General features: G+C 50.1%; 1 protein-coding gene across 1 annotated transcript in view; it reads right to left on the reverse strand.

Moving 5' to 3' along the window:
• Nucleotides 1-2,355: 2,355 nt before the first annotated feature.
• The window catches only part of Greb1 (growth regulating estrogen receptor binding 1), a 128,619-nt gene continuing 116,336 nt past the window's right edge, over nucleotides 2,356-14,638 (reverse strand). Inside the window, 7 exon segments of the mRNA XM_028877675.2 lie at nucleotides 2,356-3,287; nucleotides 4,738-4,876; nucleotides 5,587-5,787; nucleotides 8,321-8,456; nucleotides 10,884-11,102; nucleotides 11,967-12,141; nucleotides 13,195-13,399. Of these exon segments, the coding sequence (XP_028733508.1) occupies nucleotides 3,124-3,287; nucleotides 4,738-4,876; nucleotides 5,587-5,787; nucleotides 8,321-8,456; nucleotides 10,884-11,102; nucleotides 11,967-12,141; nucleotides 13,195-13,399 (1,239 nt within the window). The 3' untranslated portion in view covers nucleotides 2,356-3,123.

The raw sequence follows: 14,638 nt of genomic DNA on the forward strand, positions 1-14,638 counted from the left end.
CAACTCACTTCTAGTTTCTCTCTGCCTCCTCTTCTATCCTTCTCCACTGTCAGGGTACTAACCTAGTTCACGGTATTGGCAGGGGAGGAAATGGCATGCCGTAGCTTGGCATTTTATACCCTCTCCACTCCAGGAGCCTGGCTGCTCTGTCACGCTAGGAAAAGAAACACCAGTTTTCTCCAGGACTGTCCCTGGGTGTTACCAGCCCATTTTGTGCTTCTGACGATTCCTGCTTCATCTAGCTTATGACAGTGTCCCCATGTCTGCAAAGCACTGAGGTCATCGTCCCCCGGCGGGGGGGGGGGGGGGGGGGGAACCACCCAGAGGCTCTTAGTTTTACTTCCCAAGACCTGCCCTCCTCCTCGACATCCTCGTCGTCATCATTCTATGTTTTGGATACACTGTCACTCACTTTTTTTCAGATTTTAACCTTCCTTGCTTCATGAGATCCGGTCACTGTATCCACCTCCACACACGTTCCTCTTCCTCTCACTATATGACATTTCCTGTGTTTCTTCCCTGGGTCCTTATTGTGTGTTCATTTCTGCGGTTCCTGATTCCTTATCTTGTTCAACTGCCTTACCTATGCATTTCAAGTGGCCATGGGGGTGGAATATGCCCTCTTTTCTCTAATCAGTGGTCCTCAACCTTCCTGATGCGACAGCCCTCTAATACAGTTCTTCCCGATGTGGTGACCCGCAACCGTAAAATTATTTTCGTTGCTACTTTGTAACTGTAATTTTGCTATTGTTATAAATCATAATGTAAATATGATCTGATATGCAGGGTATCTGATATACCTGTGAAAGGGTCCATTGACCCACCCCCCCCCCCCCCGGGGTTGAGACCCACAAGGTGAGAACTCCTGCTCTAATTTGCTTTTTTTGGGGGGGGTTATTCTATCACAGCAAAAGCAAAATAGCTGAAGTCAACCCTCACCTCCCCTTGACACAGAGTCATTTATTGCTCCCTACAATGCATGTCAGTCAGGAGCTTCAGGGGATTGTTTCTGTCTCCCACGTCACCGCAGGAACACTTGGGTTATAAACATGTGCACCCACGCCCAGCTTTACATGAGCACTGGGGTTTTGAACTCAGGTCCGCACACTTGCATGGCAAGTACTCTGCTCGCTGAATGATCTCCCTAGTCCTCTGGGGCATTATTCTGATTTTCTTTCCCAAAGTATGCTGTCATGCCATGAGATGTTAAGCAGGCAGTCCCAGGAAATCACTGGCTAAACCCTGTCTCCTCAAAACAATACAATCTGTACCCCTCATACAATCTAGAAGTGCATTATATGTTTTATTTATAAGACTGGACCACTCGCGAGTGTTAGTTTAAATTAACTAATAAAACAGGGAGAACGGCAGAGGAGCCACTATTTACAGAAGACGAACTGAACTAGAGATCAGTTTTGTTCCAAAACAGGAATCATGACATTCACAAAGTGATTGTTTTATAAACATTGATCTAAATATTTTATACTTGTGTATTGTTTTCCCCTGGGGTTAAAAGGTTGGCAGTAAATCTTTGGCATCGACTTGAACAAGTTTCTCCTTGGACCGTCACGGAGCACAGTGCTCATCCATGTCTTGGCGGGCACAAGGGTTGTGTTCTGACTGAGATTTTGGCAACCTCAGTGGTTCCGCCCGCTGTGGGGTGCTCCTAAGGCGCTGTGGTCTGGGATGGAGCTGGAGCTGGAGTTTGAATCTCGCTTCTGATTCTTGCCACGGCTGGTGCACTTTACACCACAATCTGTTCATCTTTCAAATGAGGACAGTCATTCAAGGAGTTGTGCAAACCACACAGCGAGCAAATGGCCGCCAGGGGTTGTCCTGAGGCATTGATCTAAACACCATTGTGATAACACACACCCGCATGCTCCTCTCTGGTCTGCTTTCTCTAGTCAGGCCAGACTCTCTCTAAATGAACTGAGGTGGATAAGAAAACACAGGCTGTCTCCCTGGAAAGTGAACTTCAAAACATTGTAAGTCTGGTTCTTAACTGGTTTGTTGGGTTTTTTTTAAGAGTCTCTCTCTCTCTCTCTCTCTCTCTCTCTCTCTCTCTCTCTCTCTCTCTCTCTCTCTCTTGTGTGTGTGTGTGTGTGTGTGTGTGTGTGTGTGTGTGTGTGTGTGTACATAGGCCTGAGCACACACAGAGAACAGAGGCAAGCACTGGATCCCTCAGAACTGAAATCACAGGCCTTTGTAGACACGTGGCTTGTTACCTATGTGCTGGGATCCAAACTCCAGTCCTCGGGACCGAATGGCAAGCTCACCCGCACCGCTGAGCCAGAGCTCTGGCCCTCCTCACTGTCTTGTGTATCACTTTGGTTTTCTTTCTTTCTTTCTCTCTTTTTAATCATGTAAGCAATTTGGTCCTCTTTCCTTTGGAAGGCAAATCTTCGGTCCACTGCTACAATCCTAATTTCCTCCCTAAAGCCCTTTTGGTTTCTAAGAAAACTTCTTTTCCATTTTGCCCTTTCTAAGAGGTAGGGTATTTACCCTGTACTATTTTAATAGAATCACATTTTCTTTTCTAAAGTAAAGCAATTCATTTTATCATATTAAATTGGATGCCTTTGGGCTAGCTTTGGCAAAGAAAACTTCTAGGTGATTAAATAATTCTTATGAAAATGATCCATTCTTTTGTTCCTGTCTCCAGCCTTTACAGTTAAAATGTTCCTTTGGAATATTGCTCTGTAGGGAGTCATGGGAAATCTACTGTGTGAAATCATGGGCACAGGCACCGTGACAAGATAACCCAAGATTCTCTAGAGCAGGTCAAGTTTGTCCATGGAAGCATGTGAAGCAGAGTGAGCATAACTTCATTCTGCATAAAATGGACTTCAAGATACCAGGGCATGTGGTCGGGCCCAGAACACAGTAGTCTTCGGTTTTCAGCCCTGCCCATCAAGGGCTCGTGGCTGTGGCTTTAAATCACTATCTGCCACAGGACACAGCGACATGCGTCACAAGGGGCTGCGCATGATCACCTCTGGGTGTGCCTGAGTTCATACAGCCCTTGGTCTGGGACCTTCATTAGCCTCAGTGGCAGCTGGGTCCTGACGACCCCACACTCTAAGGAACCTCTCTCTCTCTGTCTCTCTCTTTCTCTCTCTCTCAGATGTGCCGTCCGGTGAGGAAAAAGAGCGGCCTGTCTTCCTTGGCATTGGCCGTCTGGAACTCATCCCGCAGCCGGAACTGCCACTCATCTTCCAACTCCAGGCGGACCACGGTCTGGCGGAGGGAGTTCCGGTCTTGGCAGATCACGCACAGGGTGGCGCCTTGAAAGGGCAGAGACAGAGGCAAGGGGAGAAAGGGGTGAGTTCTCCCAAGAGAGCTGGGAGGGGGGGTCCCACTGGCCACAACCGAACGGCTGGGTGGAAGCGCCAGGCGCCCAGTGGCCTCTGCTCCTTTCTGAGTGATTTCTGAGTGATTGATCATCCCAGCATCATAGATGGGGGTAGGGAGTGGGCAGGCTTGTTAGGAAGACAGTATGGGCGGGGGCAGAGACGATGAAGGGAAGGAGAGATGGGGACTTGATCCCAAATCAAGCCATCTCAGCGCCGGCCCTGGGCTCTCAGGCCGCCCCCCCCCCTCTCAGTTCAACCCTGTTTCCCACTCCTGTGGGCTGTGGGCGGCTGGCACTTTTACTACATGCCCTACCCTAGGAATTCTCGATCTGCATAGCTCCCGGCCTGCAGCCAGCCATCCGTCTGTCAGGCTCTGTTTGTTCATAGTCCCTTTTCCTTCCTCCCTACATGTGTTCATTCACCCCTGGCAGAGGTGTGCAACCTTTTCACACTGAGACATCACATTGCTGACACTTACAAGGTACTGAATAATCAAGTTGTTTTTTTTGTTTGTTTTTTTTTTTTAAGTCAAAATGGCCCCACCTCGATATTTGAAATGAGTTTAACCATTTGGGGGGAGTCACATTCTTAGCTAACCTGGGTCCCACGGGGCCCCCAGACCACAAGCTGGGCAAGCCTGCTAAACACTGTTCCTGAGGCTAGAGGACGGACTCTATTCTTGCTAATTAAATGAATGAGAGCCAGGAAGATGGGCAAGGTCCATGCCACGCCAGCGAGGAACTGGAGCAGGCCTGGAACCACAGGTGGACAGGCACTTGTTTACAAGGCCCTTCCAGGGGCTGGCGAGATGGCTCAGCGGTTAAGAGCACTGGCTGCTCTTCCAGAGGTCCTGAGTTCAATTCCCAGCAACCACATGGTGGCTCACAACTGTCTATAGTGGGATCTGATGCCCTCTTCTAGTGTGGAGACATACATGTAGACAGACAGACAGACAGATAGAGATGATAGATAGATAGATAGATAGAGATGATAGATAGATAGATAGATAGAGATGATAGATAGATAGATAGATAGATATTTTTTTAAAAATAGAACAAGGCTCTTCCAGCCTCAACCACTAACAAGGAAGGATAAAGACTGGAGAAGAGACAAAGGCCCCTCTGAGGGGCCCCGGGCATCAACAAAAAAGGAAGAGAAAGAACAGAGAAAAAAATGCCTGCCACACTCAAAAAGCATGTCTTTTCTCCTATGATGCTGGGTTCACCCACCCCATTTCTGTGACTTTTAGAGTTGAGGTCATGACTGTCCTCTGAGCCTCAGTTTACCCACTGGCAAATGAAGATCAGGCCTAACGTCCTGTCATCAGAGACGCCCAGGTGCCAGTGGCCAGTCGAATCGAGGTCCAGGCTAGGAGCATTACCTTTCAGGAAATGGAACTTCTTCAAGAAGCTGGCCCCCACAAAAGAGTCACAGAGGTACAGCAGGAGCCCACTGAACGTCATGTCGGAGCAGCTGATGTTTAAGGAGTGCGGCCTGGAGCTCACGTAACAAACAGAAATCTGAAAGAGAAGGAGCCCAGGAAAGGTGTCACCTTCCAGGAAGTACTCAGTCACACTTGGGATTAATATCCAACAAGGACCAGGCGCTTGGTCAAACTCAAGATGGAGCTTGGGGAAGAGATATTCATGCTATCGCCACATCATATCCTTTAAAAAAAAAAAAAATCGGTTCTAGGAGGTTTGTTCGAATTCATAAACTGATTTGAGAATCAGTAATGCCTTGCCATCAGAATTGGGTTTGACCCCTAAATTCTATTTGACAAACTAACAAACAGTGCCCTCTGCCTCGGTTTTGGTGGAGGTCGAGCATGGGTGAGCATCTGCGATAAAAGGCTTGAGCACAGCATGGCCTCAGCATCCACAGGTTCCATCCATATCCACAGGTCAAAATCACCTGGAGAACTGAGTCCATATTAAGTATGCAGACTTCTGTGACCTTGTGTCATTGAGCAACATCGTACAGCTATGTACACAGCACTTATACTGCAGTGGGTATAAGTCACCTAGAGGTAATTCCAAATATATAGGAGGGCCACATGAGTGATGCTAACACAGGCCCCCGTCACGTGCAAGGGACGTGAGAGCATGCAAATTCCCGTCACCCACGCAGTTCCCGGGCCCGATCTCCATGGATCCCCGAGGGACACCATACTTCTGATTCAAGATCCTGGTACTGAGCCACCTGTTCCATGGGTTCCAAGCCAAGTTACCTGAGGTCCTAGGTTAAGGTAGCAGTCCACGGACAGAACAGGGTGGCTGTGGTTCTTCAGAGAGAGAGGGAAGAAGCGGTGGCTGTGGTACTGAAGGAACTTCTCCAGTAGGAGCTGGGCGGGAGCCGCCAGGAACGTGTGTTTACTGTCTGGGGCACAGATGTACTGGGACGGCATGATGGCCACGGAGCTGTCAGATACCTGCCAGGAAGAGGGACAGGCCTCCGGCCACTCAGAGATACCCCAGGTAAAATGCAGCGGCACGAGCATGATGTCCTGAGCTCAGACCCCTGGCACCCATGTAAATTCCAGATGTGGTCCCACACATCTGTGACCCTAGGGCTGGGGGAGGGACAGAGTCAGGGTGCATCGCTGTAACTCACTGGCCAACCGGTCCAGCCAAGCGATGCGTTCTGGGTTCAGTGACCGATGGCAACTCAAAGGATAAGGTAAGAGCGGTAGGCAGGGCAAGGGATCTGACAGCAACCTCCAACATCTGGCTTCATGTGCATGCAGAAACATGTGGGAGCATGCAAGCACACAGGCAAACACACACACACACACACACACACACACACACACACACAATCACCACTACCACCACCACCACCAAAGACAGCCTGTGAAAACTGACCAAGGAGATCACACTGATTTGTACACATCGATCTTTCCAGGGAGAAAATTGATACAAGAGCACACACAGGCCTCGGAAACACTCCCACAGAGCCTGAGCTACGGAAGCATCTAGAGCATCAGCTCTCAACCTCTGGGTCGGGACCCCCTTGGCAAACCTCTGTCTCCAAAAATACATTACGGTTCTTCACAGTAGCAAAATTACAGTTACAAAGTAACAATGAAATTGTTTGTTTGTTTTCCAAGTCAGGGTTTCTCTGTGTAGTTTTGGTCCCTGTCCTGGATCTCACTCTGTAGCCCAGGCTGGCCTCGAACTCACAGAGATCCACCTGCCTCTGCCTCCTGAGTGCTGGGATTAAAGGCGTGCGCCACCACTGCCCAGCAATAATTTTATGGTTGGGGATCACCACAACACGAGGGACTCTATTAAAGAGCTGCAGCATTAGGAAGGCTGGTAACCACTGATCTAGAGGCAGCCAGCTTCTCCCTGGCCCCGAATCCTTTCTGCACCCCCTCCCACAACTCTTCCAGCTCACTGTCCAGCCATGTACCCTCAAGCCCCGACTCCACCCCCAGCACGGTTCCCCTGCCGCACCAGAGCCTCTGCCGGAGCCCAGTAACGCTTCTGCCTCGAAATACCCTCGCTGGCTCCCGTTCTGAGGACTTGTTCCCTGCCTGGTGGTATTGGGGAGAAGAGAACCAAGTCCCGTAAGTTGTCTTCTGACCTCTATATGTACACACACACACACACACACACACACACACCCTATACAACACGCCACACACAGACCACACACACACACACACACACACACACCCTACACAACACACCACATACACACCACGCACACACATACCATACACACACATACACCCCCCCACACACATATACATCACACACATACACACCACACACACCACACACACACACCCCATACAACACAACACACACACATACACCACACCACATACACACACATACACACCCCACACACACATATACACCACACACATACACACCACACACACACCCCATACACCACACACACATACACCACACCACACACACCACATACACACATACCCCCACACACACACCCACACACACATACACGCACACCACACCACACACACCACGTACACCCCCACACACACACATACACATACACACCCACACATACACCACATACACACACACCCCCCAATACACACACAGAGACAGAGAGAAAATCAACCCAAGAGCTTGGAAATAAAACGTGAATTTAAGGCACATCAGGGTTTTTGGTAGGAAGATCTCCATGGTCCCCAAGTTAAACAAGTTCAACACTCAATTTAAAAAAAAAAGTCACAGTGGCAGTGTCTTAATCACTGGCTGTCACACTTGAAAAGTCCTGCTACTCTGAGACGGGCTCTGTTCTCTTAGAAAGCTCTGACCCCCACCTGTGGGGTGGCTGGAAGGAACTGTTGTCAGATCCAGGTCTGCTCCAGCTCGGGTTCGGTCCCTGCAAGGAGCTGGTGGAGACTAGGAAAAGACAGATGCTGGGCAAGGAGCCCCTGGCGTCACACATCAGGACAAGATTCAAAACATTATAAACGAGAAGCAGAGGGACATTAGGCAGGGCTTGGCCAGCCTACCTGGCTTTCTAGAGGATATCTGATCTGCGTTTTCTTAAATGTCCGTGTCTGCTCAGTCAGGACAACTGGAGTCACATCTCTCCCACTAGACCCCGGCTCTTGGACAGACAAATGTGGCCACTGAGCTGGCTAGCCTTGTGTAGGAAGCTAACAGTTCTCTAGCCAAGTGCTATCCACTGGTGTGAAGAAAAGCCTAGAACCCAATACCCTGCCTGGGTCAGCAGGGCAGGAGTACCCAAGAAAGGCTTGCTTGGTGGTCTTGCACTGGGCAGCATCTCACTGGGTGCTATTTAATGCCAGAGAGTAAGAGATTAGTCCCCAGGGCCTGGTACCAAGTGTCCAATGCTCTGACTTCCTTCAGAGATGAGGCATCACCCTCCATCCCCAGGCTCCTGCTCTCGGGTTTGATACCTGGGCAACCTGGGTTTGGCCTGAGCACCTGCCTGTGAATGCCACTTACACTCACCTTGGATGTGATGTGGAAGGACCTGTGCCCACCCACCGCAATCTGCTTCTTCATGACGCTGAATCGATTGAACCGGCAGAGCAGGAGGCCAGCGCTGTGCACACGAAGGTTGAAGTCCACGTCATCGCATGTGAACCTGCGCAGAGCCAGAGGAGGGCCAGGTCTGACTGGGCACGGTTCCCAGGCCCCCAGGGAAACCCATGGGGGGGGGCGGGGGGCGGGGGGGGGGCTACAAGTGTTAAAACACATGTTACAGTAAATAATGGGACCTACCACTAGGTGGAGACATGCCCTCGTCTCCTCCCTTTAGAGTTAATGAGGCAAGAGGGGACCACCCCTAGGAAGGCGTGTTCACCTTGAGAAAACGCTGTTTTCCCTCCCAGAATTCCAGGTCCCTAATTCAATCCCGGTGGGCTACTGTGAGGTTCAGCCGGTTCTGCCTGCCTTTTTGAGTCCTGCTTCAGAAAGGCAAAACTCTGTCTTTTGCTTCTGTTCTGTTCTTTTGGATGCTGGCCAGGGCCTAAGCATGCTTTTGTGTGTGGTGTGCATGCACGCACAAGCGCTTTTACACTACCTAACACACACTTTTGGCTCCTTGCTGCCCAGAGTGTGGCTGCCTGCCGCCGCCGAGTGCTGGGCCTCCACGCCAGCTTCCCTCCACTGTCTGAGATTCACAGCTTGCTTGCTATCTTCCTTTGAAGCGCTCACTGGCCTCAAGCTTCCATCTGAGCCTGTTCATTGCCCCTGAGCCTCCGCTTGCATCCGCTCTTAAATACTTTTTATTGAGGCTAAGAACCCCAAGAGGGAACACTGATTTTCCCCTATGGGATATGATGGCACTCTGGGAGTCTCCAAGATTTCTGGCGACGCTTCTTTACTCCCTTTACTCTTCTTTACTCCCAGCAAAGACAAAGAACTCGTTCCTGCATCCCCTACCTTACATCATGAGGGTGACGCGGACTTCACCCCTGTCCGAGAGTCTTATTCTAATGGGGATGGGAGGCAAAACGGAAGGCAAAGGGTGGCCTCACTGGACCCAGAGAGGCTGTGTGTGCCCGGAACACTATTACACAAGGGCTTGGGTGTGAGTGAAGACACCACGAGGATGCTTCACAGACACAATTCCACTGTGCCGTTGGGTTGGTCTGTTGTTTTTTGAGACAGGGTCTCATGAAGCCCAGGCTAGCCTTGAATTTACTATGCACAAGGATGGCCTCGAACTTCTGATTCCCCTGCCTCTACCTCTCAAGAGCTAGGTCTGTAACTTATGTGCTGCTGGGGATCAAATCTGGGCCTTCAAGTGTCCTAGGCAAGCTACGTCCTCAGGCCTCCACTAAACCGTTAAAAAAAAAAAAAAAGAAAAAGAAAAAGAAAAAAGAAAAGAAAAGAAACAACCACAGCCCAGAGTTTAAAAATATTGGGTATTTTTTTTTATAGCTGAGGCAAACAGGTTCAAAGAGAAATTACTACTTACTCTGCAGGGCTAGTAAGTGGGTGAATCCGGGTTCCAGCAGGACAACCCACCTGGCTTCCAACCTAAACACTCCCTCGTGGCCCATTGCCTGGCGTACAAGATGCTCAGTCAACAGACTTTTGAGCTGGAGAGCAACTCATTCAAATTGCTTTATCGTTTTATTTGATGATGTGGTGGTTTGAACAGGAATGCCCACCACCACCACCACCCCCAAGGGCTCATAGATCTGAATGCTTGCTCATCAGGGAGTGGCACTACTTGAGAAGGATTAGGAGGTGTGGCCTTGTTGGAGGAAGTGTGTCACTGGGGGGTGGGCTTTGGGGTTTTAAATGCTCCAGCCAGGCCCAGTGTCTCTCTCTCTTCCTGCTGCCTGAAGATCCAGATGTAGAACTCTCAGCTGCCTCTCCGGCACCATGTCTGCCTGCACGCTGCCATGCTTTCCACCATGACGATAATGGACTAAACCTCTGAAACTGTAAGCAGCCAGCCCTAATGAAATGCTTTCCTTTGTAAGAGTTGCCATGGTCCTGGTGCCTCTTCACAGCACTAGAACATTGAGTAAGACAGATGGTAACATCTTACTAAAAAAAAAAGTGATTTATTTGTTGAGGAAGCCCAAGCCAAAGAAACACCCAGTACAAGGTAGCTCACTAAGGAAAGCATCTATGAATGAAGGAATGGCGTCAAATAACTATAAAAAATCAGAACAATTACACAGCACGTGAGGACTTCCTGTGCTACCGGCAGACCTGCTCCTTCTTGATTGTCCACCATGGGAACAAATCTCTGGGTCTGTCTCTGGGGGAATTTCTAGACCGGGTTCGTTGGGATGGGAAGATCCACCCTATATCCTGACTGTGGAGGAGAGGTGACCAGACCCTCTGCCACCCTGGCTTCCCCACCCTGGTGGGCTTAACCGTCACACTCCCAGTCAAACAAGCCTTTCTTCTCTCGAGAGGCTTCTGTCAAGGTTTGGCCACAGCGGCAGTGGAGCACAGGAGGAGTGGACAGGAGTCTGCATCCTGCACGGGACTCGCGGCCACCACCCGTTACGGGGGCCAGGCCCCCACCCAAGGACCCTGTGCTCACCGGTTCTGGTTGTACTGTACATTCTGGGTCAAATCCACATTGAGGATGACGAAGTCGTGCACGTGGCACCGGGAAAAAGGCTCCTGCGCCCCGCGGCCCCTCGTCTTGCTGGCCCACTTCCGCATGCCGATGAGGGCGTAGCGCGTGATGTTGGGGGAGGCCTCAATGTGCTGCAGGACGTGCTTCAGAGAGACGTTCCTCTCGGACCAGGGAGACTCCCTGTTGGGAGGAGAGAGGCCAAGCTCCCTGGGATAAACAAGCCGGCTAGGGCATGGCTTCCTAAATGCATGGCGTGTGCCGGACAGGTCTGGTACGACTGAACCCAGCACCATCCAACCAATGGGCATGAGGTACCCTGGCGAGCTCTTCACATTTCCTATGACTTTGATGTGCGGAATATAGTACATCCCATGTACTGAGCCCACATACAGATGATGGTTTGATTCACCCTCATAATGAATGCTAACCTGGGGACTGATACCCTTCAAAAATGAGACACCTAGGACCCCCAAGAGATTTAGCTGCATGCCGAAAGACACAAACGAAATCCATGCCGAGAGTGAAGGGTTCTGGGAGGATCGGGGGCAGAGCACAAGACGAAGAGCATCTTGGGAGAGCAGCAACGTCCATTTATTGATGGGGAAGGGGTCAGCTAACCAGGTATGTTTGATATGTGAAAAAAAAATTGTATCCATGTTATACTTAGCTCTTGTATGTAGGTATCACACTAAGTATACATTGTCTTTTTCATTTTTTAAAGACTTTTTCATTTTTTAGAATGTCTCTCTCATTATATGGGTTCTAGGATCTGGACTCCATCCTCGTGATTCTGCAGCCAAGCAGTCCTTACTGCTGAACCACATTCCCATACCTTGTATTCTGTATGTATTATAGATCTCATCAATGACTTTTAAAAATCAAAAGAATCAGGTCACGGGCAATGAGTCCGCTTCCACCACATCCAGGGCCCTGGCTTTCCGTCATGAGAGGCACACTGTGGTCCTCAAGGTTGAGAGGGAACCGCCCATCGCCGTCTCCTGTGGGTCTCTGAATGGAGGGAAGGCCGTGGCCAGGCCACCTCACCTGCTCCGTTCTCCAGCACAGTCCACGTCTGCTGCATTCCACATCACACAGGAGTCATCGGAAATGACGATGAAGGGCCAAATGTCCTGGGGCTTGACCCCCAGCTCCTCCTGCCGGTTCCTCTCCAGCTCCAGGTTGTGGTAGCACAGCTCCTTGATGAGGAAGTGGGCAGCTCCTGTGGTGGCCAAGCGGCCTGACTCAGTGTTCAATCCTGCACCCTCATGCACAGGACAGAGCACACACCAGACACACCAGAGCCAATACTACATACCCCTCTTCCAAGGACCACTGACCACCAGCGCAGGAACACCCCTCTATAGTTTATGCACACATTTGCAGCAATATGTTGGGTACCCCAATAAAGCTTGCCTGGGGATCAGAGGAGAGAGCCAGCCACTGTATTAAACATAGAGGTCAGGCAGTGGTGGCACACACCTTTAATCCCAGCACTTGAGATCTCATGTCTTTGCTTGGGAAGCACACATGCCTTTAATCCCAGGAAGCAATATGACAGGCAGAGAAAGGTATATAAGGTGTGACGAAACAGGAACTCATCTCTTGAGGATGAGGATTTTGTAGAGGTAAACTAGCGGCTGGCTTGTTCTGTTTCTCTGATCTTTCAGCTTTCACCCCAATATCTGGCTCTTGGATTTTTATTAGTAAGACCATTTAGCAATTTGTGTTATACACATTTGTTCATTCTTTTTTTTTTCACAGCTGAGAAAATGAGTTAAATGAATAACCTAACATTTTTTAAAAGGATATTTAAAAGAAGATCCTAACACAGGGACTAGGATATAGCTCAGCTCGTAAAGTTCTTGTCTTGCAAGCACAAAGACCTGAGTCCAAGCCCCAGGACCCATGGTTTTTATAAAGCTGGTCTGTGAGTATAATCCCAGCACCGGGTTGGCAGAGACCAGTCTATCTCTGGGCCTCACCGTACAGGCAGCCTCACCAAATCATTGAACTCCAAGCAATGAGAGACCTAGTTTCAAAACCCAAGGTGGACTGCTTCTGGGGAATGACACCAGGTGGTTGTCCTCTGGCCTCCACACACATGCTTGGCACCCACTGTGTACACACAGTCAAACACATCAGACCAGCTCTGTCATTCCACAAGCAAAGAATTTAATGCCAACCGCTCAGCTCTCTCCCTCTGTAAAACACTCTCCCGAGTCTCCATTCGCCAAGAACATCATCCCTGGTCGTACATGTCGAAGTCACCTACCGACTCCCGCGCTGTTGAAGATGCTTGGGAGCACAAGCATGATGTGGTTGGGCCAGTATTTCTTATAAATGGCCATTTCATACTCCTTGACCACCAGCACGTGTAGATGGTTGGCTCCATCCATCGCATGGTACAGATTAAAGAGCCCGTGCTCATGACGGCCCGTCGTTGGGGTGAAGGTTGGGCTCTTGATGTGTTCATGACTCTGCAAAGCAGTGGGATTGCGAGGGAGGGCGCGTGTAAACGTTGGCATAACACTTTGCCCCATCTCACCTCTGCCATGGAAAGATGCGGCCGTTTCTAATCTCAGAGAGAGCACTGTGATCGGACATAGCCAATAAGGTGTGGGGAATATGATGCTGCCCAGTTGAGAGGCTGGCCTTGCAGAGTGCACTCTCTCAGAATGTGCCTGTGATTAAGGCTGGGCTAGCCCACTGATGCCCCGAGCTGTACAGGGTAGAGAAGCACAGCCCAGTGAGGCCACTCTAGACAGATGCCCTCCGGCTGGCTACTAGCCAATGACAGCTAACCCAGACACAAGAGTGAGCTTTGACAAATTCAGAGTAAGCATCCATCAAAATCTCACTTACCTTCAGGCCTTGTAATGAGAAGCCTGGGTATTATACAACAACCTAACTGGCATCTACCAGCTAACCAAATCCATCACCATTTCATACTGGAATCTTGTCCGAGCAGGTGTTATTCCTGTATGCCCAAACACTCCCCTCACTATGGACAAGGACATTCCCACACAGCCTAGACATCAATACTTGAAGGTAGTAATGTTTTGCGCCAATAACTCTTCTTTGGCTCCTGCTGAATAAGTGCCTCTGACTGAGGTAGGACTTGTGTTGCCTCTGAATGCCTTAAAGTACCTGCTACATACCCAAGCGGTGCTTCTGAGCTACCGCTGGAGGCTGGGAAAGCAACCTGAGACTGAACACCTCTTCTGGGACACCTACAGAAGGGCCACAGATCCCAGGGTCTCAAGAGGTCCTAGTAACCAAGACCTCTCTGGCGCTGTCTAGAGACCTGCCTTGTGGTCAACAAACTGCTGAGTTGGCAAGGCCAAGTCCAGCTTGACTGACAGCTGGTCCTCTTGACCGACAGCTGGTCCTGTCTGCTGACAGGGGCTGGGAAATCGCATGCAGTCAACCCCTGAGGCTGTCAGGTAGATGTGGGAAGCAAGGAACCCTGCAGGGAGCATCTCTGTAAGGGGATAGAGGGTGAGGACAAGGATTTAGAGACTGGCCCTCAAACGTTGATGGGAGAAATGGTGAGATGCTGGGGATTATTTTCCCACAAAGGACACGTAGAAAGGAAGACAAGGCAGAAAACACAACCAACGATGGGCTAGCCTTTGTGGACACTGGGGGACAGGCCCTGAGGGAGTCTTAGAATCTTTCTGCTATTCCTTCTACCTCAGCCTAGCCAAATGTGTCAC

This window comes from Peromyscus leucopus, chromosome 22, assembly GCF_004664715.2.
Source record: "Peromyscus leucopus breed LL Stock chromosome 22, UCI_PerLeu_2.1, whole genome shotgun sequence".
Taxonomy (NCBI): domain Eukaryota; kingdom Metazoa; phylum Chordata; class Mammalia; order Rodentia; family Cricetidae; genus Peromyscus; species Peromyscus leucopus.